This window comes from Ptychodera flava, chromosome 19, assembly GCF_041260155.1.
Source record: "Ptychodera flava strain L36383 chromosome 19, AS_Pfla_20210202, whole genome shotgun sequence".
Taxonomy (NCBI): Eukaryota; Metazoa; Hemichordata; class Enteropneusta; family Ptychoderidae; genus Ptychodera; species Ptychodera flava.
Genome location: NC_091946.1, coordinates 10,477,757 through 10,505,644, shown reverse-complemented (window position 1 = coordinate 10,505,644; position 27,888 = coordinate 10,477,757). Strand labels below are relative to the sequence as shown.

The 27,888-nt window shown below is 37.1% G+C and overlaps 2 protein-coding genes across 3 annotated transcripts in view; one reads left to right on the top strand and one right to left on the bottom strand.

The window, feature by feature from the left end:
* LOC139118527 (26S proteasome non-ATPase regulatory subunit 1-like) overlaps nucleotides 1-27,888 on the bottom strand; it is a 168,025-nt gene that overhangs the window by 31,397 nt on the left and 108,740 nt on the right. For both annotated transcript variants that reach the window (XM_070681869.1, XM_070681870.1), the window contains 2 exons: nucleotides 10,136-10,252; nucleotides 7,426-7,528 (listed from right to left, as the gene is read on the bottom strand). In XM_070681869.1, the coding sequence (XP_070537970.1) occupies nucleotides 7,426-7,528; nucleotides 10,136-10,252 (220 nt within the window). The remainder of the gene's footprint in view (nucleotides 1-7,425; nucleotides 7,529-10,135; nucleotides 10,253-27,888) is intronic.
* LOC139118530 (5-hydroxytryptamine receptor 2A-like) overlaps nucleotides 13,910-27,888 on the top strand; it is an 86,760-nt gene continuing 72,781 nt past the window's right edge. Inside the window, exon 1 of the mRNA XM_070681876.1 lies at nucleotides 13,910-14,025. The gene's annotated coding sequence lies outside the window, so the exon portion shown is untranslated. The remainder of the gene's footprint in view (nucleotides 14,026-27,888) is intronic.

Here is a 27,888-nt window from a genome sequence, read left to right as displayed (position 1 = left end):
TTCAAGGTAAGATTAAATACATATTTAATTAATATTCATACAGCATGCATATGCTGCTGATAAGGTCACAGATAAAATACACCACAGTAGTAAGATGACGTGACAACCATCTCCCTGGAGTACATAATGGTGGACTACCCAAGACAGAATTTTGATCACTTAAAATCCGTCTGTACTTTCATAGTTTACAATTTGCCTTGACTTATTTTGGTAAATATTGAGGAAATCTTGGTGTTACTGTACTGTTGTAGCTGAAAAACTGGAATTTTAGTATTTCCGACCACATTTACTACAAATGATAGCTAAGCAACCATTTGAGATAATTTGCTTTTTCTGATCCAAAAACGGCAACATAGGGAAGTTTGATGAAAACCAAAAAGTGCATTCCTATGGACCCTCTAGCTATGTACTAAAAATGCTGACCATAAAGACCACCTAAGTTACTGGCAATTAATGAACAACTGGTCACAGTCCACCATTCTCCATTCTCGCTAAAACTTCGTTCTTGATTTGTATGAACAAGAAGAGCTCACATTTTCTTGAGCCATGAATCTACACAAGCTGAAAAAAATTCATGTTTGAGGTACATGTACACAGTGTACCTTCATTGAACTTACAAGGTGCATGTAAGGACTCTATCATGAAGCATGTGTAACTCGCCTGACAGTGTGCAGTTAACGATGATGGTGTCAGTAACAAAAGTGTTTTGAGGGTTTTTAGGTTATTGAACAGAAAATGGAACAACTCAGGGCATTGCCATTTCACTCCGATATAAAAATTACGTGCACTACTTGAGAGTGTTACACGCGACCATTACTACGTAATATTGAAAGATGCATACTTAATGCACCTGCTCAATGGAGACACCACAGACTGATACATCCAGAATCTATTTTTAATGAAAAAAAAATGTGTTTTGCGATTCGGCATACAATACTGGGATTGTGAAGTTTTATTACATTTTCCAAGACAGAAATTTTTAAGTTATTACATTTTTTCAAGTTAAGATTTGTGTCTTCAAGCACAAAATAAGGAAATTTATCGCTCCTGATTTCGATCAACCGGTTACTTAGATGTTATCTGGTAAAAAGGCTACACAAATAGAACTGTCCCCCTTTTCATTGTTTCAAACACTGAGCAATTTTTCAGAACCCATTTTGACAAAGTCAGTTTAAAATGGTAACTTTGGATGTCTATGTGCTAGCATATTTTACTGATAATCACAGCTTTCAGCTCATGGCAGTGCAATATCACAGAACTGAAGACTGCAAGAGTTGAAACACTCCGATCAATAAAAAGAGACACAACCATCGTCCACACATTCAGAGAAAACACACTCCAGTTTGCACTTTGAACATTTCAGACAAGAAAATTGACACAAATCAGTTGAATGGTGACTGAGGAGTAAAAACCAGAGCACCTACGAGACACAAATATCTATTGGTTCTAGTGATATATAAAGGAATGCTTATTGTATATTTGAACATATTGTTATTGCTAAATCACTGAAAGTCTACAATGACATATGGTCTGTGATTCTAATAGGCCTTCATTGCAATATTGTAAAAGAGAGTTTGCTTGGTCTTGCCTAAATGCTCTATTCACAGAAATATCTCCTCTTCCCTAAGCAATTTGATTCATCAACATACTGAGTTCTGTGCAGTACAAAAAGCCAGGGGCTTTTGCAGCTGTATGGCTAACATTATATTGGTGCCATTTCAGGCACGAACAGAAGGTTAGCAGTTGTTTAAACCTCCCTGTAGTCAACTAGGGAAACTTGGAAAGAGGGAACGAGTGAAGATGTGATGAATTTTTATCTTTACTAGCTTGCATTTATGATACGCGATGACGACGGCAGTAAAGCTGGCATGCCTGCAGGTCACCATTGTCACTTAGAGAGAGTCGACAACTGAGATTACGGTTAATATCTGCACTCCTTTCAATGATGGCCAGCAAAAAGCCTCCACATTCACCATTATTCACCAGTGTTTATTTCACTTCTATTTAAGCAGCGATCTTAAAAAGCCCCCAGTTAACAGTACAGAAACTGCATTACTCTCTACAGCCTTACTACATGACAACTCTGAGAGTACCTAAGTACCAATGAAATTGAAATTAGGCAATGATTAATACTAGTATTAAATGCTTGGAGACAGAACTCTTTAACTTCTAAAAAAACATAATACAAGTTTGAAGTCCCAACAGGACAATTATGGATAATTTATTAATAATACAACATCCGGAGACTTAAAATTTCTAAAATTGCTCTTGATCCGTGAGATAATTAAATTGAAATATCCTGATTGCAGAATAAATGGTGACTATGAATTTGTCAAAAGTGTATCAGACAGTAAAGATATTCCTCGCTTGTTTTCAGTGTAATCAAAGAGTTGTTGAAATTCATAGGATCCAATAAAAAGCGTTCATTTTAACGGCCTTGGCTATCGTAACTGCTACATTTGAATAATGGATTTTATGTACATGAAGACAAGATCAAAGCTGTACACGGAATTCAATTAGACCACATGGTCATAATGCTGGTGAACACAGGTGTTCACAGATTACAATGTGGCGTCACCCCGTCTGACTACCGGTAATTCCAATTTCACAACTGTCAAGGCCAAGTCAACTGTTTCAAAAAAATCATTTGAATGTTATCTTTGAGTAGCTTATATGGATTCACATGCAAATATCATAATTTACAAAATGAGGTGAAAGACGTTAAAGGCCCACTGAGGCTGCTAACTTTTTATTTCTCTTTTTTTTCTCAGAACACACCTATGAAAGTTTTATGTCCTTGTATACACTTAGTTATGAGAAGTAATATTGTTTGAACTACTTTTTACATTACGTTAGATTAAGGAAGGCACAAAACTACCATTTAGTGAAATTCTCATCATCGTTTCTTTACATTTCACAGAAAGGGTTTGGTTTCGTTTCCTGAATCATCAGCAGTGGTGGACGGATGATGTTAAACTGCAGCCTGCGAGCACATAATATGAATCATGCGATAGTAAAGTTTCTCACGGAAAGGGAAATTAAATGCAGCATCTGCGTTACGCTGATAATCAAAGGAACCAGCAATACATCAATAAATATTTTATGTTGAAAATTGTATCTACTTCACCAATGTGTGATCAACACACCAAAGATTTTTAAAAATATCAAAATATGGTGTGATCTCTACCCTCCTTTTTTAAAATAATAACTTGTCTGATCATGATCCACAGCGTGCAAAGTAATAAGGTGCTTTGGCAGAACTGCATTGTGACAAGATTAATCCTTTGAGTGCCAAAGTTAGTTTTACCCGTCTTTATAAGATATACTGCAAGTCAGTTTTTTCAGATCTTTGCCAAATTTGGATAAAAAGACTGTAGTCAATGAAATGTTATGCCCATTTGGTCCAAAATTATAAAAAACTGAACAATTCATAAAAATTGGTAAAATGTTGCACTAAAATTTTAGTGGGAAAATTTACAGCACTCAAAAAAATCAAGGTTAATCCCACTATCCGTCCAAAAGACCAAACACTTTGGATTCATTGGATTGCAATGCAGAGCACTGATATCTCCACGCAGTAACCTACCGGCCAATAAAGCTCGGCTGTTTGATTTGCTGAAAATGACAATAATAGAATTGCTGCATGGCAGTACAAATTTTGAGTACAAGATAACTGACACAGCTGGAGAAAATAGCAGTTTCTCTTTGACAAAGATTTGTGTAATGGTGTTATTATCCCATTTCAAGTGATGAGACAGTTATTCCCAGATACTTATTCTGTTACATAACATATTACAGACTAGAAATTGTGATATTTGCTTACAGTATTATGAACTTTGCACTGAAAAAATGCAAAAATTTGAAATTTGTAATACCACTTGATAGGGTAGTGATTGTGGATGTAACATTAATGAGGATATCCTTCAGATCTAAGTACTGAATTTTAAAGTTCTAGGTCCAGTGGTATCCGTAGAAATAATATTTTCACAAAAAATGAAAAACTGGCCCTGAAAATTTGCATATGCACATTCCATCATCAATTGCCAAAAAGAGAGGCCATCCTAATAAACATGCATTCCAAATTTGATTGGTAAAAGAGAAGCATGATTTCAAAGGAACAAGCAACAAATGTGGGAAAATTCTCTAAAGTTTAAATATGCAAAGTTAATGCTTTGGAAGAAGAAGATTTTTTACAAAAAATGGCCTTATTTTATCAGAGTTTGGAAAAATCTGATTTAAGTCATCCTTAGGGACCTGTATACAACATACAAAAGTAATTGGACTCGCAATTTTCAAGAAGAATCTTTAAATGCAAAAAGTTGATGGACGCCGACAGACATAAGATGACGAGAGACAACCACTTATTTGATAAGCTCCAAGTCGCTGACAGTGAAGATAATAAATATAGGGATGATTACTGTAGGAAGGCGTTGGACTTTAGAAGTCATGCTTTTTATTCATGAGAACGGTAGTGCTGGTCAGCTTGCAACTATATATACATTTTAAGAGCAAAAAACAAGTGCCCACTATTTTTAATGTCTTTCCTATGAACCAAGCCAATGATCTCTTTTTTGACAGAAACTGAACTAAAATAAGGCAGACTTAATTGAACATGGGTCACAAATTAGCAAACTTGGGACCTGAACAGACTGTAGTTGAAAGACAGCCAGCGTATCATGGCTTCAGGGTACACATGTTTTAAAGTGTTTCCTGTACGTGATAAAATACATGTAAGACAAGGCTATAGTAATTGTGACAAAAACCGATCTGTAAATTGCCCACGGCATCTGTTACTAGGTTTCTAATGGACATTTCGCAACAATCAATCTGCGGCAGTTGATCATATCATCCACCCACTTAGAAAGTACAAGATGCCCTGATAGGGTGATTCTGAGGCCAGTAGCAAGACACAAATGATTTCTGTTTTGGGGGTTCTAATTCTTCAAGGCGCCAGACGCCAGATTTGAACAAGATACCAGATTAGAATGAGATACAACTTCCATATTTATCATATCTGAAAGAAATTATGGAAGGGGGAGTGCTGAGTAGGGATGATTGAGGGGGGATTGGAATAAGGATCTCATGACGAGGAGGGGAAAGCATTTGCAATAAATCTGAGACTTTAACTATTTTGAAAGGCGCCAGATACCTGGTTCAAACGAGATACAACTTAGATATTTATTATAAGCAAAAGTGGACAGATTAGACAATTGTGTAGAGAGACAGGTAGCGTATCTTGTTGTATCGAATGAAAAGTTAGTTCTCTTTGGCATCAAAAATGAATGCTTTGACTCTAAACTGCCCTGAATACAAGAATGTTTTATAGAAAGCTGTAAACTGCGTATACACACACTTTAATAGTGACTGAGGCAATAAATATGAACAGATAACTGAAGGGTCAAAAACATCTTTTAGCTTTTATGCATCTGTATCTGGTGGCGGTAAAACGCATAATTCCACGTTTTATGCGCCTTAAAGTGTCAAGAATGATATCCCTGCTGTGTGTTTTATGATTTGACATTTTCCACTTGCATCCCTTCCGGTGGTGTTTCTTTTTCAGATGCCGATCCGACACACTACGACCATCATCTCTGATATTTTTTCCCTCTTTACATTATTATCACCTAACGATTTTCGTTAAACCATACTGCAAATGGCATATTTTTGGGTGACCTTTTGGAGACAATTCACGGAAAAGATGCATAAAAATTGAAACATGCTTCACTGGATGTGAAATTCGAACACCGAATATTACTTTGCTGGTTTTTTACCACCCGTTAAAATGCCAGCTGTTGCACGCCTTAGCGGCTTACAGTCAAAAGTCGGTCATAATTTAAAAGTAATTCATTACATTATTGAGAAACCTGACACTCAGAGGATATTGGTTGATTAGTGAAAACAGGGGAGAAAAATATTAATTCAGAGTTCTGCCAGCATGCTTTGACAACTTGTCATTAAACCCACAATGTGGAATCAAGTGGATTTGGACAAAGTGATTCAAATTTGAGTAGCATTTGCAGAGGCTATTAGGCTCAATGATATGGGGTGAAGCATACACATGCTGATGTTATTACGGTGCAAGAATATATCATCAGTGACGCAGCAAACAGGGCCGTGGAATCCGGGATTAAAGAGTGACATGGAAATACGGTCTTATGGTTATAACTGGAATTGGGTGATGACGTGTGGTTGGAATGAAGGACAATGGCAGGATTTGTAGAGTTAAATCGGTGTACCGTATTTGACAGCGGGTGAACAGAGTTGTGGAATTTTAGAACAGCGCCTTTATGGCAAAGATGGGTCATCCTATGGAGTATACACAGCAAAAGGCAACGTTGGCAATACTTTTGAAATTTTCTACTCTACGCAGGACATAAGTTCATATAACATTGAAATACGTCATTCATGATGACAGTTAGTTGTCATAACATAAGCATGAACTAGTATATCAGATACCCTGGTGTACACACAAACAACTGCCAAATACAAGCTATAGCCACACTAATCCAAGATCGAGACAGCAACAAAGACATGTCTGGGTTCCAGGTAAACTAACGAGGCCGACATGAGATGTCTGTCTGATTCATGAACTCCAAACAGGACTTTTTTTACAAGTTGGTGAGACATTGAGACAGACAGGACAGACATGTTTGTTTCAATCAGCCAGCCATGTGACATGCATACATGTACAGACATTCCTTTCATCAAGGCTATGGCAGATTCAACTCAAACATACAAAATACAACGATAATATACAGTGAAACACAGAGATGAGAATTCAAAGATATATTCTCTGCCATGCAAGAGCCCTTCCAACATATACAATCGTCTTTTGGGTTGATATGTCTGTCCAATATAATAAACTGACTCCTGCATATCGACTTGGGAGATAATTTCAAATTAATCGCTTAATGCAAATCACTTTTATCATTTTGTTTTCTAAATGGGTATGAGTGATATTTTTCAAGCTACTATACTCAAGATGTTTTTTATAAAATAGTTAAAAAAAGTTTTAAAGCAGTTATCATTTGCTTCTCACGAAGAAAACTGGTACTGTGTTTTTTCTGCTAAATGGTTAGTTCACTCTTTAGTGGTCAGGTTTAGTTAAAATATCCCATTTGGGATCTCTGTTTTGGATAAAACAACATTGTGCAGCCCTCGTTGGCTTGATATGCACTTTGTTAAATTGTTATCAGAGTCTTTACACCAGTTAATGCTTCCTTTTGAATCGTTAACTTTCATCCAGAAGTCAACTTCCGGATGTTTTTTAAACTTGACTTTGTACATTGGTGCGGATGTCTTTGGTTCCATGAAGCACTTCTAAAGTTCTCTCCTTGACCAGGAGAGGATCTGACATCCAAGTGTGAAAACCTGGCACAGAGACTTGAAATACGGGACTATGGAGAAAAACATGGGGTCACTGACCTGCATCCAGAATGCCCTGGGCTAGAATAGCGCCAAATTTCGCCATCACATCGTCGTGTTTATCGGTGATCACCTTGGAATACATAGTGCGGAAAGTCGCCACCTGAAATACAGTGGATGGGAAATTCCATTTTGTTTATTATTTGAAATCGAGCACAGACTCAGATACATAAACACACCAACAATGTATATAGGGTACTAGTCCTACACTTTGGCTTCAGACAGCTGTATCGATAGTGTAGCCACTTTTGATTGGTACAGTGGAATGAGGGTCACAGAGAAAAAAATCAACATTAGAGGCGCATGATTGAATAATTAGGAACAAATGAGAGAAAAAAGTGTGTAATTGGACTAAAAAATAGGCAAATAAGGTGAGTTCTTCAAACCATCTATATATTTCTGTGTGTCGTCTGCTTGCATTTTTTCCAAATACTGACAATTTAGTTTGTGACGCACTGGATGACAATGGGTCTAAAACTATTATGATTATGATCTGTACTGCAGAGATAAAGTGTGTTTTACATTCATCTTGATCAGCACGAGCCGCGGTTGCTTCTCTGTCGGGGATCTCTTTCTCGACATGTTGGCATGGCAACAAGTAGACGCGCTTGCTGGTATAGCTAAAGCACCTGCTCAGTGTACATATGTACGATTCATTCATGCATTGTAAGTTTCAAATTTGTTCGTACTGGGCCAGTCTGATAGCTGAAAAATTACATTGCTCCAAACTTGGAGGTCATGTGGGCACAGTTATTTTACAGCAACACATTGTCGATAATTGATATTTCTGGAAACCATGGCAAACGCAAGATCTATTGGTGCTATTCGCTCATTGCACTATGTTCATTAAGCAAGGAAAACGATATGCTGTTTACAAAAGGAATAAACATGAACGGTAAACAAGAAAATGAGTAAATAGTTTCAGAGAGTTTCAAATAGCAAGGTGCCAATGGCAAGTAACTTGGTGTAGAGGCAATCCAAGGTTTGGTGAATCTTTGCCCAGACAGACTTCACAAAAAGCTGAAACCGGAAACACTTAGTCAAGCATAAAACTTTTCCATGAGAGGAAAAAAAACATTCCTACAAATGGAAATTCACATTGTGCGAGTCAAAGCCAGACTGATGTTAAAAATCGTCAAGCTGGACTGTTGTACGTAACATGCATCAATGCACATGACAGAACACAATTGGTTGAAAGACCACACACTTGTCATGTTTAATTCAATAGCTTTACAAGTGATATTAGAGAGAATTTCTTCATTCTTGTCTTCCAGTACGAAAAGAGGTCACTCTTACACCTTGGCCATTTCCTCTTTTTTTTGCCCGTTTCGCTTTTGTACCATTGACGCAAGTTCAAGACCACATGCACCTGGTACACTTCCTGTTCTTCCGAGTTTACAGGCCTTTGGGGATTTATTATGATGGACAACTGTGGCTCCTTAGGTAGTTAACAACTGTCATGCTTCCATCAATACTCGATGTGTTGAATAAAATAAAATGTCGAAGGTCACAGAAGAACATGATGATAAGGTGACCAATCATCAGTTGGTGATGCAAAATTAATTTCATAATCAATTGCAAATTTGACATCGACATGCACTTTTTTGTTTTCAATGTTCTATTTTGCCCAGCAGTGATTTGACTCCATTCTGCCGACAGCATACAGATGTATCTGTGATTGTAACTATAGAAGCATTTCATTGTCCCATGCTAGGCAAAGACTAGTCATGTGTGCGAAACACTGAGAGAACAGCTTTTACGGAGGTTATTGCACAATAAAATATACAACCAGCGCATCAAATTAACAATACCCTAGATAAATGGGTAGTTACTTGGCGATATTGTCACTTAGCGATGGTTACTAGGCAACAAAATGATGCACTATCCGTCATAGCAACCATGAGAGAGACTCATGTCTGTGGAAACCATTCAATGGAATACTGCAGCATGTGACCCCCTTTTTTATCTTTAACACCACCATGGTTTGGGCAAAATCCATTGTCTGTAATAATCACACTGGACCCTTACACTGGGATGCAGGGAGTTTAAGAAAAGAAGTTGCCGTCATTCAACATTAATTCTAATCCTTGTTTTGTGTTCACTGAAAGATGATAAGTGGTTAGTGGTCAATGTCCTTCCTAAGGCTTACTTTAAAGTATGAACAATAAATACTTTCAACAAAACATTTCAGATGGCAGATGCGTGTACCGCAGAAATTTAATGATGAGATTATTTGTGTTATATCTGCACTTAGGATGAAAATACACTTCTTTCTTGTGACAAACTTAAAGAATCTACAAATTCCATTCGAATGTCAAAAATATTATGTACAACTCAGTTGCAGCTACATGAAATTTAATTTTAATGAATATATACGTATACCAAATGTGAGCTGTAAATTTAAATGCCTGATTTTAAAATTTCAGGAAACAGTTGCTGCCCTGATAAAGAATTTTAAAAGTGGACACTTCATGCACAAGTATGTGGCAATGAACTGCAGAGTATTAAATACAGTAAACACAGCACTCTATGAGTAAACAAGATATAAACAGAAAACTATTTCAGCAATGAAAAGTTTTATCCAAAAAAACATTAACACTGTGAACACCTTGCTGATTTCCATCTCTCCTGAGTTATCAGTGGCATACAAAAAGATTCACGACTACCAAAAAAGAAAAAGTAGAAAAAGAAGAAAAAAAAGTACACCTACCTTGGGAGAAGTAACTTCATTTTGCTGTATGAGAATCAATGCAGATGCGATGAAAGCTCCTTGTCTGACGTAGTTGACAGGATCGTTGGTCATGGGCTCCAGCAGATTAATTGCATCCTACAAGATGACACAATCAATTAAGTTAGCGCTCAAATCACTTTTACTATCATTTTTCATGACAGACAGCCATGGCCTGAGCATTTTCATATTTATTTTTGACTGACAACGGAAGAGTGGACCGGGGCGAGCTGATTAAATTTGCTACACTTCGCTTCGACGAGACAGCTGCACAATCTGATAGTATTGAGGCTGATTAGTGAGGGGTAGGTTGGCCAATCAAAAGCCTGCTGTGCCAACAACTGGATAGAGTTGCCAATTTCAACTCGTATGCTAAATTAGCAGGTGTCACAGCCAATCAAGATTGCTGTACTAATTGGTAAACATAGCTGCTAATCTCAATAATGGAGATAAATCCTAGCACTGCAACCAATCAAAAGAGTTGTTACATGATGTGATGGCATGAAATTGTTTGTGCGCCATTCTCAGGTATCATATCAGGTCCTTAATTTACAATGTGTCATATTCTAAAGTGCTTAGTGCTTTATACACTCAGAATAAATCTACTGGCAAGTTTTTAACTGTTGTATGCAAATAAAATATGCCTATCACAAAAATCAATATACATCATGCATTTTCAAAACCAATGGGTGAAATTAAATAAATGAAAATGACAAATTTTCAATGCAGATCATTTTCATCTATTTGCACTAAAGCGAGGTACTTCAATTATGTTGTAAATAAGCCGATCTGTGTAACAATGCAGTCCAACGACTGTTTAAAATATGAAAGCGCTGCCTTCTGAGGGAACCTATTCGCATTTTACAGCGTTATAGATATTATTATAGTGTTTAAGAACTGGCAATAATTTTAACTTGACAGTGTTTATATAGTATCCAGTGCACCACTTTTCAACTTTTTACCTAAAGTCAGATTGCAGATTTTTACTATTTATCACTGATTATATCCAAAGTCAAAACAACCAGTCTTACTGTCGTTTCATGTTTACCGGAAAGCCTGCAGAACATTGGGCCTGTGCTCAGCCATAGTACAATTAAACATTATTCTAAGGGGTATGTTTGTGTTTTTGTAACATATTGAAGGCACCCTATGTCAAATATTCATTTCTACCATACAGAAAATGTGGGTTCAGTTTTCTTTGAGGTGTTCCAGTTTACCATTGGCAAATCAGAACTGGAGTGGTAATAGTAGATTTATTCTAAATTTTGGATTTGCTACCAACTAGAAGTAGCTTCGGGTCTGCAGGTTGTCTGGAGTCACCCACTCAAGTTTAAAAAAAACAACCCCTGCGAAAGTTCTAATTAGCAACCATTTGGGCAGTAATTTCAAAGATGAAGCTCTTCAAAAGCATGAGTTTTTTTCCCATTTTACACTGCAATGCATCCCTTATAAAACATGCCACTCACATTCATCGCTAGCACTGATAATCCAGATATATCAGTCTAGGTAGAGACCAATTAACACACAAATGCCTCTAGAAAGGATTTTCTAACCATCAAAATACCGCAAAAATAGCCTAGTCTGGCAAGTGTATGGATTCTCTTTGAGAAATATTAGGTTTTCACCATTTTGTTTTCTAGAAAATTAAAAATGTGTTTTCTTTCAAAGATATAATAGAAGGAATGGCGGTGAAGGTTGGATTGCAAGTTTTGGCAAATTTGAAACAGTTTCATTCCCATGCTAAATAAATCTAAGATTTCATTGATCCACAATAACTAAACATAGAAGTACTGGCTATTTTGATTTTCAAATGTCTGTGAATTTCGGTAATTTATTTCTCTGGTACAAAAATTTGCTCTGTGACCACTGATTTTATTTCCTTATTTTGAAAAAGATTGGTAGGTATACACAATACATGATTGAATGAAACCCTACAGAGTGGATTCCGTAGCTTACATGATTGTTTTACTGAAATCTCATCCTGCTTTGCACCACAGCGCATGAATCATATTCATGTTTTACGACACAAACAGTGAAAACTCCAAATATTGTTAGAGCCATGTAAATTTTAGATATTTTGAATTATTGAAATCATTGTTGAGCCGAACATTTATCAAGTGTATCTTTTGCCATAAAAAACTTATATATGTTTGGTATCTATTTACTGTTAATGAATACTATACACTTGAAGCCATTTCTTCTGATATTTTTATGTAAAGAGAAGTTCTCAATAGATGGGTATACGACAGAGGAAATAGAAACACACGGTGGCAAATCTCTTTTGAAAAAAAAAATCTTTCAAAGAGAACAAAAGCCATCATGTAGCTTTGTAACCGAGTGAGAAAATACAGAAAAGTTTTGCCAACTTTTTTGGCCTAATCACCTTTATTTCAGAAGTGATTCGACAGGCGTGTGTACAAACTTGCTGAAAATTCCAAGCATTAGGAAATTTACTCGCAATTCAAATTTTTTGTCTATATGGTGCATTTTAATGAAAACAGAGACTTTTGACAGAGTCAATTCACAAAGTTCAGATTTATACTAAGGTAGTATTGTTACTGTAATGCAGGGTACAAGAATGCATTTTCCTTCATGAAAAGCTCTTGCATAAATCACACCATCACATAATGGAACATTGACGAACAACAGTAACATAATATCTTTTCTTTCCGATGGTAGACAGGATAAGCTGTGAAAGTTTGTCTTTGTTTTCACACTATCTCATCCTGTTCTATGTGATCTGTGCAGACTGAGAATTGAAAACAGGCTCAATTGACATCTCCATACTGAAGGATGAGTATGTGGGAATAAACTTGCTGTTTGAAAAATAGAATCTCCTTTAAGGACACTGGTTTGTTGGAGTACAGGGTTATTTCCATTGGTGATGATGGACAGGTTGAAAACACATACCCTGGTTTCATTTTCGAAAAGCAAAATTGCACTATTTTTGACCTGAGATACTGAAATACTGATCACCCTTTACAGGAAAATTAGAGTTGCCAGGGTTTCGCGAGGCCTTTATCTGACTCGTACAAGCCTGCTATTCCTCTTCTTTGATCGTGTTTCAGAGGATGTTGCATCAGTTGGTAACCATGGCAACATCATCTGATAAAAGTTCAATGGCCTGGCACACTCAAAATCATCAAACAATGTGGAAATGGATTACACCGTTGGTGGATAACTGCACTTATTTTTCACAACCCCATTTTTAATGGATTCAAGTAACTTAAATTTGAAAAAAAAACAAACAAACCAAAACAAATGTTTTACTGTAGGAGGAAACATTGTGATACCAAAACCTACACACTGGAAGTAGGTATTCCGAGAAGACCTTATGAACAGTTTAATTACATGACAGCTTTACAAAACAGGAAGGGGTTACAGAAAATCCTGTAATGTATGCTATGATAGATTTACCTATTATGGCATAGAACTGGACCATTCCAATTTCACTCAGTTTGGGGGTATTTGGTTTTATCATCGTGAGACTTGTCTCTTTAAAACTAGCTTTACTATATAATGACTAAGACAGATGTACAGGTAGTCGCATTGAATGAAACAGTGACCCCTAATAACACTGTTGGTTCCTTTGAAACTGACCGGTGGCATATTATCAAGCAATGGTTTCCCATCTCTTTGTGAGGAATTAATGGCCCGACAGTGTCTTTTGTCGTGGTAGCCACTACATCTTCCAAAGGGAGGTAAACTGTATGCATGGATGGAGTCACAGCCTTGCCTCCCTGTTAAATAGCTAGCTGCTTCCATGAAACTTTGTCAGTGACCAAGTGACCAGATACCCGGGGCAGACCAATCTGAATGTCCACAGTTCACTTTTAATACTATTATACCACACGGTCTGAGCATTCACAAAGGTATGTGTACGTACATTTACTGTGTGTTCCTACTATCTTTCTATCTTTCAACTCACTGATGAATACACATTTTCTGACAAGACTTCACAAATATTACTGTCAGATAGATTTCTCTTATGCCACAGTGGGCAAAGATGTATACTGGCTTTAAATTGTTTTTTTTTCTCACCTACCCCACCCAGATCCTCACCAATTTTTACCAACTTAATAATAACACCATTGTAGTTCATATGGTTAATCCATAAAATGGTACAGGTAGTGTTACAGGACTATCATATTTCAAAAACTTTCAATAATTTTTTCTGTATCATTTTATTAACTTTCTATATTTTTTTCTGTCTCAATGAGACAAATTGCTTTCATATACTTCCCCCTGGTTTGTGGCTAACATTCTCATGGTGAAGGTCATGACACTTGACTTGATTGGCTAAAGGTGATTGTCTCAAAGTGAGACATTCTGGTGGTCCGGCTTTTTACTTTGAAAAGAGCATCCCCCACTACAGGAATAAAACATCAAATTCTCACTGATGTGGAAACCAAACGATAGCATGGCGTCTATCCTGACAATTTACACGGTAAATTGTTCTTGACATGGTATTGGAAAATGACAGCATTATATACCTTCATGAAACTGTGTCAGACCAACCGGAAACTTGCTTCCAGGTAGTCAAAGGTTGGATCTTAGAAACTATCGATGGTGAAAAAGATCCGTCATCTCCTTGTCAATATGAAAATGGTCATTACACATTTGTCAGTTTGAGTCTAGCCATGGTTTTGTCATCTAAAAGTTCAGAGAATTTTACAATCTGAAAACTAGTAAAACGGACCAATTTCACTAGCAGCATATCGTAGGATGTACATGTGTGTGGAACGAGCTTCAATTGCTCAGCCTACCATTGAGATATTTTCTCCGTGCAGCTGTTCCCAATATAAAATGCGAACAGATATTTTTTATGGCAGAGGTGTTAGTCTTACCTTTAACAGTACCAATAATCCATCAATTTAATTTATACATTTGGTTTGGCCGGGGTTGGCTATTATCTTTATTTACAACCGTTATGACAATGCTAAATTAAACCTTGGATGTACACCAGTTACTCATTTCATCTGATACAGTTTTTGCAGAAATGTCTCATCAAAGTAGTTCCTGTCTTATAGAAGAAATTCCCTCATACATTTTACTCATACGGCTGTAAAAGATTTAATACGCATACCAAATGACTGCTCAACATGTTGGTGAGTGGAGGAATGAAACATTTAGCATTCAAATGTACACACACACTCACTTACACATGCAATAAATCAAACCTAAGTATTTTATTGATATTTATGGTATTATGTAATTGAAAGTTTCACTGAAAAGCATCAATATATATGATCCATATATAACAGACTTGGAAACACGTGGGTGAACACAGCTGATGTTTCCTCTGTAAAATTGGAACCCTGGTGGAGAGACAGGACTGAAAACGAACTCTAGTGTACTTTTGTTTACTGTAGTTTGCGGCTGAGGGAGTTTTTACAATACTTTGCTGACCTGTTACTTGTGTACACTCATTCCAAAGCCTGTTGCCATAGTGAAGTTATCACTAGCTTACTGTTGTGAAAATTGAAAATTGATCTCATCCCTATAGAGTTTACATTTGCCGATTTTCAATTTCAAATAGCAGTAAATTTGAGGTGATTTGTTTCTGTAATATCAAAATTTGCACAGCGACCCATCATTAATTTTTTTATTCTTGATTACTGCAGGACCAGCAGTTTAACTGTTGATGATTTTTTCACTATTTTTCTTTTGAAGGTGAAATACATTTTCTTTACTCCCCAAGGCATGTTGAAACACCTACTGTTTAGCTTGTCAACACATAGCATCTGGTATGAGCAAAATGCACTGTTATTGAATTCTAGTCCCTACCTGAATTTACTTAGTAATAACAATGCAGTCTACGCATGTACTGGTTTCATTGATGAGCTGAATACTGTGTTCCTTATCATGCTTTGGGGGAGTAGAACAAGAAACTATAGTTGACATTGTAAATAAAAATAGTGAAAAACCATCAAATGTTACAGCTACTCGCACTTTTAAAGACAGCTGTTTAAAGTTTTCATGGGGAAAGTTTGAGCAAGTTTAAAACCTTCAGTTTCATGGTCTGCCGTACTTAAACTGGAGTTCTTAAATTTTCACAGTTCATTTTACACGTTTTCTTTTACATTTCATTTCCAAATAACTTACAAACATTATTATTTAGTATGTAAAGGCAGTATCAATAATTTAGACAGCAATCTGGAAAATGGTCTGTTACCTTTTGAAGTTACACGGAAACCAACACATTCGGTTTTAGTACCATCGTTCAGCAAAATTAAAAGGATTTACTTCGTGATTGAAACCAACGTGAAAGGTGATTCATTGTTTATTGACGCAGCAGTTTCTTAAGTCAAATCACCATCAAAGAGCAAAGCAGTTGATGCAGGTCTCTTATATGATCTCATAAGTTAAGGTTTACATTGCTCCTTATGGAAATGCTAGAATGATTTCACATTATAGTTTTGTATGCGCCGTTTACAACACAGGTGTGTCTGAGCGAAAATCCCCGTAATGTAAAAACTTAACCCTTTAACCGCAATGGTATGGCCAAAACAATTTGTTATGAATAGTGATTTTGGACTTGTTTACTAGGGAATCTGGCTTGAACAGGTCAAGTATGTGCTTTGTGAAGCCCGGCCCATAAAAGTAGGTTTTAAGAATAAACGGCTCCTTGGATTCCGGACTGTATATGAATATTTCAACATTGGATCTGATAGACATCTATCACCCATTGCGGCTATTTTTAGATGTCTTCTAAATGATTTTAAAGAGCTTGATTAAAATGATGGGTCCAGACTTCAGCCATTAAAAAACAAAAGCACAATGTGGTGTTCGGATGTGGGTGTGTAAAGAGCAGGATGTCCCAGTCAAGGCTGACGGAAACGGAAGTAGTATACCTGCTGTTCTATGCCAAATGTAACCAAAATTGCATAAAACTGGAAAAAATTTGACACCTTTTTCTCTGATCTACAGTATATTCAAGGTCTGTTTTTCCCTCTGTTGCGTGATTGGGATTTTTGTGCTTACATAATTTACATAGTTAATTGCTCACCAGGAAATGAAGGTGTTTACAGGACAAAATGTAATTGTATCTATTGTTGTTTCACGAGGAGGAACGTTTTACAGTTTTGCAGCTTCTCTGATGTATTCTACACAACATCTGCTCTGTCTGAAACCCTTTCACCACCCAATTTTGCTACAACCCTTCTATTTTCTATGGCAAAGTTGGACTTCTACATCGGCAAATCAAAGGGTTCAGCACAGTATGGTATGTTTTGGGTTCACCAACAGTGGCTACGGTAATTTGTTCTCTATGACATGTACAGAAGTTATTTCGCAAACTTCTGAGATCAGCTCACCTGACTTCTGTCGTAATTTGCTAGGTTTCTAGTTGTGACTCGATCACTATCACCTGATTACTACAACTTTTGAGAGCCAGAGAACTACACATATACTAGTCTTCAACTGCATGCAATCAATCACATGGTTCTGAACAGTCAATCACAAACTCCTGTCACATTGCCAACTGCTGACCCGTAACACTGGGCCAGGTAGACATAAAATGGGATTGGTTTTATGGGCTGCAAGAGACACACAGGGCTACTTTGGGCTGAATGGAAGGAGGGCAAAAAGTTAAGGTTAAGAAAATTATGATCACAGGAGAGAGCCATCAAGGCTTTTATGACTCTCTGTCCATTGTACCACTTGTTGCTGCTGTCAATGATGTACAGAACGGTGTCTGGACAGTGTCTATACTCAACTCAGCTGCACGCACCTGTTTTTAGGAATGTTTTGATACACATGTATATCGTGCAGCTCTCAAATATTCCACAAAACAACTGGAGTTACAAAATAAGTACGGTGTAAGAGGGGAAAACAGTTTTCATCAAGTTTACCCCTTTACTGGCATAGTTTAGAACATTTCCATATTTTCTATAGGATGGGCTGATCCAATATGCGGAGAAGAGGGGGGTCAAAGGGTTACATTCCATTAGAGAGTGGACGGGCATTTCTTACGTTGACTGAAAATTTTCACTGGAATGATTTACACAGGTTACCAACCTGAATTTGAAAATGTGTTGAGAGAGCACAACATCCTCGACAAAAACAAGTGGACAACTCGTTATCTTGTCACCTGGTTCCGGAGATGACGCAGTCATTGAAAGAACGGAGTTGACACATCTGTTGGTGTATTTTTTGCACTGTTTAATTGGTTATCTTTAATATTCTCAATAATACTGCAATAAGCTCCTGTGACTGTCTGGCAAAACTGCTCTCATCCACTGTAGTTCAAAGTATGAGCAGTTGGACTCACTGAGTTCTGTAACAGCTCTTTGAATCAATTTAAGAATATCAGAATATCTCAGAATTTCCTGAATTGACCTTTTCCATAGACATGTACTGTGTAAAAGGTTCCTGAGTTAAAGAGAATGTTGTTGCTTGAGCCATTGGCACGTCTTATTGGCTGATAGAGAACACTTCTCAGATTGTGGTACACTCTTTGCTGCTACGGTATATCAGGGATAGTGCCTAATGTAGGTACAGTGTGCCCTTGGGACAAATATCAAGAATATCAATTTTTTCAACTCTTCTCTGATCTACCACTTGTGGGGCCCATTTTATAGTCCTTAGGGTTTAGAACAATTTTCACCATCTTAGGTCTTAGTGTTTTGAAACTGAAAATTTTATTTTCCCATAGAGTTAAAACAGGGATGGCGGCCATTTTGAATTTCAAATATCACTAAAATGTTAGGTAATTTGTTTCTCTAGTACCAAACTTTGCACATTGACCCCTGATTTTTATTCTTGATTTGGTAAGAGAATGGTTGAAAGTTTCATTGAGGAAAGTTTGAGCAAAAGTTAAAATCTTTCACTTTAGAGACACATACTATCTTAAGGTACTTTGCCTAGCATATGTATAGAGCTTGAAGGCACATTAGATACTTTAGTTAGGAAAATTAAAATCCCTTTTTTGGTAAAAAAAAAAGGAATATAATATCTAAAGATGGTGACCCTGTACCTAAACTAGTGCAGTACAGAGACATTGTGTAAGATTTCAACCACTGTGAAGTGGAATATGGAACAGAATCTCATCAATCTGGTGTCTGACTGTCATCTCGTAGATCAGACAGAGACCACAGCATTACGCAAGGGTATTGCATCCCAATTATTTTATTTCAACACAGGGCTTGCCCCAGCTTATCAGGAACAGCTTTGTGGTTTACTCAGAAACTTGCATTCTTGGAGAAAAAAGTATGACAGATTAGGAAGCAATGAACTGCTTGATGGTTCGATGACACAAAACGCAGAGATAAATCTGCTGGGATGACTGGCTAAATTGCTTAGAGGCTTTGCCATTTCGGAAATAATACAGATAGCTTTCCCTTAGGAAACACAGCCTTTTGCTACAGATTCAAAATGCTTGAAATGGGCAAAAAAATATGACATGATGTGTACACGTCACTTTTCTTTAGAAAATTGTATGTTACCAGTGTGAGTTACAGTTTTTTGTTCTGTTAAATACGACATTCATTTTTCAACTGAGTTTGAGCGTAAACATATATCGTGACTGCTATTGAACTTTGAAACCACTGAAGACTCTTTCAACGTTTCTTAGAATTTGAGCTGCGGGGCTAAAATTTGGATTGACATCTGTGGAGACCTTGACATTAACATCGCCTTTTCTGATTTTCATCACATAGACGATTACGACAAAGTTTGAATTGGAAGGGTTTAATGTCCAGGGTATTATAGCAAAGCCTTTGCTTCATAGAATGATCAGTTTTCAGAAAGTCGTGACAGCCAACTGTCTTTGTTCACTGCAGATTTAAGTGGGGAGGTTAGACAGATGTTTATCTTCTTTGGCTAACAGCCTTGGATAACAACCTGAGGTTAGGTAAAAAAGGCAAAGCAGCTATTCACGAACTGACTGCCGATCACTAGCACTTTGGGTAACCTTACACCCCCATGCCATGTGTATTGGTGTCATCCGACTTATAACACTCGGTAGGGTTAAACTAACCCTTGGGGCTGCATGGGTTAAATCGAAACTTGATCGATTTTGGAGACGAGAGTTACAGGAATATTTTTCAGCTGGCTTGCCGGTCAACAGAACCTATGCCTGGGTGTGCTGTGTTCAAGTGTAGAAAGTTTTTCTTTACAGAAAACAGCTATCTGTCATGGAGACGGACGAGTCAAAGATTACAGCTTGACTTGTACCGATGTACAAATTGGTCCTGTTTACACAATGTCAGGAGAGTATATTCAACATGGTTGTGGTTGTGTTCGGTCAACGGTCCACTTCACATTGCTGTTTATAATTGGGCGCAGAATCTCAAGTAATTGAAGACTTGCATGGGTGGCCAACCCTGACAGGTCTCTCACAAACCTGTACAATAAGAATTCTAAACTGCACAGACAAAGTCATTCTGGCAGCTGACAAAAGTCAACTTTTCGACAAGTAGAGAAAAGACTTTAACCTAGGAAAGTGGTTTGGGGGGGGGGGGGGGGAGAATCCCTCAAATGGCAAAATTGCCCATCCATTAATCTGGGATGGAGGTTTATCAGCTGTTACTGTTTGTAAATGTTGAGTGTTGCCATAAGTAGGTAAAACTTTGAGAGGGTTTTCATCTCAAGTTGGGGCTACAAATGACATACAGGCTTGCATGTTGCCACACTTTTACGCCAGTATGTTATCATACTTTACCTCCCTTGACTAATCTGACAGGCGATAAATTTGTTGCGACCATAAAACTACTTTTCTCCCCGTTTTCTCTCCAAGAGGGGTGGTCATAAGTCAACCTGACTCTCAGTGGTTGTTAACAACGCACAGCAATGACAGACCAATCACGCTTAATGATGCTGATTCCTTTCACTATGGCGATCATTTTGCGTAAATATCGTAACCCAGTCCAGACATAGGTTAACATCACACAGCAGAGTTTTGTTTTCTCTGACGTAAACCCCAGAAGGTAAAATTTACAGTACTCTTTGAAACTAAACACCAAGCTAGAACACTAGTGAGCAGGCTCTAATTTATTACTATATCCTCACCCTGAGAAAAAAAAATCTGGCTTAATGATACCACTATTGCGGCTGCTACAATGTAATCGGATTACATAGGTCATAATTGGTCACCAGATTACACTATGAAACAAGGTCTCTCTGAGTGTTACAGTACGACCCTGCACATTATGTTGTGTAATTTCAGAATGGAAAGTACCTAGCTTCAGTTTTTCATTTCACATATTTTAGGCATTTTTCTGACTTCAAAAAAGAGCTGAAATTGTAACTATTCACGCTTTATGATGAAGTGAAATCATTTATGATCAAAACTAGTAATGTAGTGCTTGTCAGTGCTTGTGAAGCTATGCATGGAGTCTGATTCAAAGATTGTCTAACACAGTACGTTCATTTTTTAACAGGAAGCCAGACAAATTGACTGGCTACTCACCAGTTCAGGCCACTGTGTTCCAATTGAAGTTTTCCTTATATATTAGGTGGGATTAATATGTGAACCCTCACCTCGCTAGCATTTTATAAATGAAACTTTGTCATTTAAGAATAATAACTCACCCTACGTACAAAAGGACAGAAATTCCAATCACTTTTTAAAAATCAATCTTTAAACTGCATTTTGTTGATTATTCTTTCCAATCATATACAGACTTCTTAAGGTAGTACATCCTCAAAATTGAAAGACTTTAAACAATTGCTCAATTTTTCCACAAGTAAAGTTTAAACCTTACCCTTTAGAAATAAAGAATAAAATCAGGGGTCACTGTGCAAAATTTGGTACTGGAGACACAAATTACCCAATCTTTGCCAACACTCGAAATTCAAAATGGCTGCCATCCCCGTGTTAACTCTATGGGGAAAAAAAAAATTTTTCGATTTTCACAAAAATAAGCCGGTTGAAACTTTATTTACTCCATGTGTTTCAAAATGAGTACTCACAAGTAGAAGACCAAAACGATAATTGTAAAAGTTTGAGAGTCCATTATCTGACCCCCATCGTGCATTCTACCTTAATGACAATTTCAATTCACTGTTGAATACCAAACTTCATTGATTTCACTAAGCTGTTCAGATCTGAGTTGATGTTGAGGTAAAAAAACAGAAATATGGAACCCACTGATAGGACATCACAAAAACAAAAGAATACAATTGTCACACATTTCACTTGACTGTGAAGGCTGAAATTGCATTTCATAGTTTTCATGTTGTCAGAATTTTCATCATTTTATATTATCAGAATTTTAAAAAGTTTCAATTTTTGAATAACAGGCAAGTAGCTATAACTTTTGTCAATTTCTTTTCACTTTTTTGTTTTCTTAATGTTGACTACAATTTCTTCTTCTACTCCCCTAAGCATGTTGTAATACTTAGTATTTTGCTTGTCAACACAGCATCAATACATGTATGTGTGAAATGCACTGTTACTGTTCACAATTGAATTCTAGTTCAGACCAGAATTCACCTGTCGACAATAACATGTACAGGCTGAGTTGACAAGCTGAATGCAGTGCATCTCAACATGTTTACGGGTGTAGAGCAAGAAATGGTGGTTGATATTAAAAACAAAAATAGTGAAAAAAATCACCAAAAGATACAGCTACTGGCCCTTTGATATCAAAATTTACTAACAATGTTGCTGTATTCCATATACAAAAGCAATCAGATGAGGATTACGTAGTTTATGAGATGTACACCAACCTTCCTGACACTGAAAGGCGTAAGGTCATTTCATATTTTAGCGCCAGTTGTTCCGTAATCATTTTGCTTCGCATCGTATAATTTCATTATTTCTCCCAGCCATTCAATGAAATACAATGTTATGAAAACTATACACTCTCTTACAATGCCGGTGTATTCCGTATACAAAACACTTCCGCTCAAAAGCAATCTTATGAGGGATGCTTAAAGTTTAAGAGGTTTACACCTTTCCGTCGCTGTTGTGATAAGGTCATCTCTCAATTTCACGCTCGTTGTCCTCAAACTGTTTTGCTTCACCAATTACATCACTCCAACATTTCAAACAGCGTTTCAATGAAATAAAACGTTAGAAAAACACATACTCGCTTACTGTCAAGGACGTTTTCTGATGAAAAAATTTGATTTCGAAGCACTAATCTATTTGACCATAAAAGACTTCATTCAAAAGTGTAATTGAACAAGTAGCAGGTGTCGCACTATGTTTTATGTTTAACACACACCACAAGGTTGCTTTATTTAAAATGCAGTAAATAACACTGAATTAATAGCTGAATTCTGAACACTATCTATCGTAATAAAGTCAATTGCTTTTAAGACAACATTCTCAAGTGAGCTGTTTACTACCCCATTTTCAATATGCTCATTATCATGAACCTTCCGTCTCGACAAACTCAGTGATGTGTAAAGCGATTCCTTTGTTCTCTTAAATGTCTAATTCTGAATCAGGTGAATTTTATTTTATCACAACAGGAAATTTAACCAGTCAATGAATCTATAAAGCTGGCAAAATTATGAATCAACTTCTGGCTGAATTTCACAGAAGCCTTTGGTTTTGTAGTGCATCAAAACTTGAACAGAATCAACCTGGTGTGCCTTCTCAGAAACTATAGGAAGTTCTTTGGCAATGCCCTCTAACTTTTCTATCCTCCCTACATGGCTACAAATACAAAACTTTTGAAGGAATGGCAAAAAAATTGACTAAAAACTGTTTTTAAATGTGAAGAAATGCCTGAAACACAGGGCATAAATCTGTCTGTTCATTTTGTTGATATAGTAGGTTTAATGTTTTTATTATTTTATGAAAATATATCAAATTCACATTCTCTTGAGAGTGACACTTACACTGTTTTCAATGATTTCATTGGATATACCAATAGTGTGAGATTTCTAGGTGGGAAATTCATCATTGAACACACAAGTGCTAAAACAATTGGTAACTCAATTTACTCATTGGAAGGTTTTGAAATATGAGATTGTAAGCAGTCGGAGGTTTTCAGAAAACCATCATGGAGATTCATTTGTAAGAATCATGTGTTTGGTTTCTGGGTCTAGAACTGGTTGTGCAATAGTAATGTACTGCGCTTGTAAACAATTGGTCATTTTTGTGAATGCAACATCTTACATCCTTGAATTTTATTATGTTTATATGTAGTACACAAAAAATCAACCTTTGTTAAGAGAAAAATACACATTCTTGGAGGTGATTTATTTTCACTGGCAGTCAAGGATAGGATTCTGTGAATATAGTTGGCTCTGATAGGAAAAAGTGCATTCCAACTTCTGAAGTGTTGTATACCATTGACATTCACACCAGGATGTAAGGTCAAGTGGGGTCAACAAAATGGATGATTTAAGGCGATTGATTTGGTCATCCTGATATTAGCAATCTAGTGAATTTAGTATAACAATCTGGGTCTACAAAAGAATATGATGGGAACTGTTTTGGTGTGTGTTGAGGAGGAGGGTTGAGACGGTGAGAAAGGTTACTTTTGAAAGGTTGGATGCAACAGTACATTGGATTGGAGCTGCCGAAGATTGATAGGTGAACTGAAAAGTTTTGGTCCATTTGGTTCAGTTGTAATCGGTAGATGTTGAGATTGAATTGAGAAGCTGTGAGATTTTGAATCAACACCTTATCAGTCCAGTGCAGAAGTTAGGTGGGGCTCTGTTTCGGAAATTCAGGTGGAGGGAAGGAAAAATTCACATAACATATGAAATATGGAATATTTGGATTAGGTAAACTTACAGAGGAATGAGATTGAACTTTCTGCTTGAGAAACATTTTATGAGCAGGAATAATGTTGCACGAACTCAAGGTTCTAAAATTTCTTTTTTTGCCATCAAGCACTGAGACGGGCTTCAATTAATCTAAATGTATGAGCTGTGTTCAAAGACCAAGAAAAACTGCAGAAAACTGTATTTGGTCACCAAGTCAGCGTGCAACGGTTTTCAGTTATTTGACAGGAATCTTTGACCCTGACATCATAAATCACAGGGAGAGTGTCTCTCTCTGCCAAGCTACTGTCAAAATCAGCCAAGTGAAGTAAACCGTCAGAGCTAACAGGTAACGAGAGACGAGATCTTACTCTTCAAAGTCAAGTTTAAATTACTGTTCATGCATCCAATTACCCACTCTAGGAGCATTTTCATGTATTTTTGAAATCAGCTTTTAATAGAAAAGAATTTGAAACACAGACTTCTTGAGATTATGTTGCCAATTAACCGGTCAAATCAGGTGAACGCCACTGAGTGAAGTTTACAGAAGGTCAAGGAAGTCCTACACAAAGAAGATCTCCCTTCACTTTAAATTAACTGGTAGAGTTCAAGGTGGGTTACACATTAATTTTAACTTCAAATCACGTTCTCAACCACAACTGGCAACATACTTTCTTAAAATAAATACTGATGATTTTTTAAAATTCTACTCCAGTACTTCAGTTGCAGTGGATTAAAACCTATATTTCACAGAAAACCTTTTAGAATCACTACTTTCCCAGAAGAGATTGTTGCTTGATAAATATTTCAGCTGCACACTGTGTTTTCCTCATAATAATTTATTTATTAATGTGAATTAAGAATTGACAAGCTCATTTTGATGATTTTCAAGTCTTCCCATAAAAAAATACTTCCACTATGACAAGATATACACACTACTTAGGCAGAAATTTGTTTGCAATGTGTTACAATTTTTGTCCAGATGTGGAGTTAGAAAGAGCATATTTTTTAAAGTGGTTCACTTATTGTTGAGTGCATATACAGGGTTCATACACTTCAAGTAAATCAAAATTCCAGGACTTTCCAGGAGTTTTTTTGCCATTTTCCAGGAGTATTTGTGGTTGAAAAATGCCATTTTCCAGGAGTGTTTGCACAATAAAGCTTGCAATTTTAATAAGAATCATATACTAATTGTTTCTAATGTTTTCCTTGTCCACAAAACTTCAGCCCATAAGACATCATTTTGCTGACAAATGCAGTCAATGACGAGTTGACAGGTTTTGACGGTGATGACATCTTGAATAACATCGCTGACGATTGAGACAGTAAGTGAGGCTACCCACAATTCTCCATGATCTGTACACACGTAGATCACTCACTGAACTGAAGCAAATTTCTTCTGTACACAGAACAATATTTAAAAATTCTGGCAACATAGTTCTGATCATCATAATTTTCTGATTTCTCACTTTGAATAATGAGATGATAAACCCCTTTCCTCGGAGGAGATAGCAATTTTGTAATTTTGTCGACATAGATTTTTGACAGCCATACACAATATTTCAAGGAAACTGAGAGAATAAGTTGCATCTGTGTTGGCAAAAGAAAGAGTATTGATTTTTTTAATGTTCGTAACAAAGGAAATTTGCATGTCTGACAGGTGGTATGATGAGACCATCTTAGTTGCTGATAACTTTATCTTGACAAGTGTGCAATTTTTAACACCTCCAAACATCGACTTCTCATTCAATTTACTCTTGAATTTTAAACATAATCAATAATTTAGGAACACAATGTCAACAAATAATCCTGAATTTAAATTGTAAGTAAAAAATTGTTAAGAAAGTGATAAAATTGAAAAAAGCCTTGAGTAAAAAATGTCTGAGTGAACAAATCAAGGGGAATTGTGGGTAGCCTCACTTACTGTGCAGTTGCGAGTGTGGTGTCAGGAAAGATAAACTCAGGGAAGGCTTAGAATTAGTCGACGACTTTACATTTGATGAAGATCGGGCAAAGAAATCATTAATTTTTTATTTACTTGCTCCTGTTTTTCTCCTACCAGAGCTCGATGTTTTGCTCCTGTAGCTATAGCATGGCTTTTCATAGCTCCGCGTATGATGCTATGTGTTCCCTGCATTATATTATAAAGCGTCCCACTACAGCCCTGCTGAGGTCCATAGACACGCGGTCCCACTTTGGACCGCACACAAAAAACTTCTTTTCTAACTACTTTCGGCCGAAATCAACTCGATTCCAATCTATGCTACCCGAATCACTCAACCGCTCACAGACTGCAAAAAAGAACTGTTCGCATGACGTCAAAAACCATAAGTTTGCTGGTAATGCACGGTGAAGGGCACAAAGGCCGGCAATATCTCGCATGAATGTGCCGAATGGCAAGCCACGGGAACACGGAGCATCATACGTAGTGCTAGGCTTTCCGATACATCGAAAGTCTTTTCACAAAGTTTGCATCTTGCCGCGAATTTATCTTGCGCCCGCTCAAGCCATCCTACGTACTCGGGCTGTTTCAACATGATCGCTGAATAAACACTTTGCAGGAGGCATTGCTGTGACTGGTGACCCGAACAAGCTTTAAATTTCAACACGGTCCCTCCACAATCTACTCATGCATACTTCGATGTCACTGTACGTGCGTGCAAAACCATGGATAATGGAATACACAACATGGTCTCGCCCACGCTAGTACAAGGGTACCCCTTTACGACATTTTAAGAAACACTACTACGCTTTCCAAATTTTGTCTCGGGAGGGCTCCCCACCTGTCGCAAAACATCTTTTCGCATTTTTGCAATTTTGACGCTCGACAATTATACTGTTTGACGTTCCCCTTACGATCAGGCCGTTCTCGACCGTGTGCGATCGTAACTAGCGATTTTCCAGGAGTTTTCCAGGAGTAAATTTTGATTTTCCAGGAGTTTCCAGGAGTTTCCAGGAGTGGTTTTAAATTCCAGGACTTTCCAGGACTTTCCAGGAGCGTACGAACCCTGTTGAGTGCATATACCTGCAAAATCACTCATTGAATCTTTGATCAGTTGAAACCACCA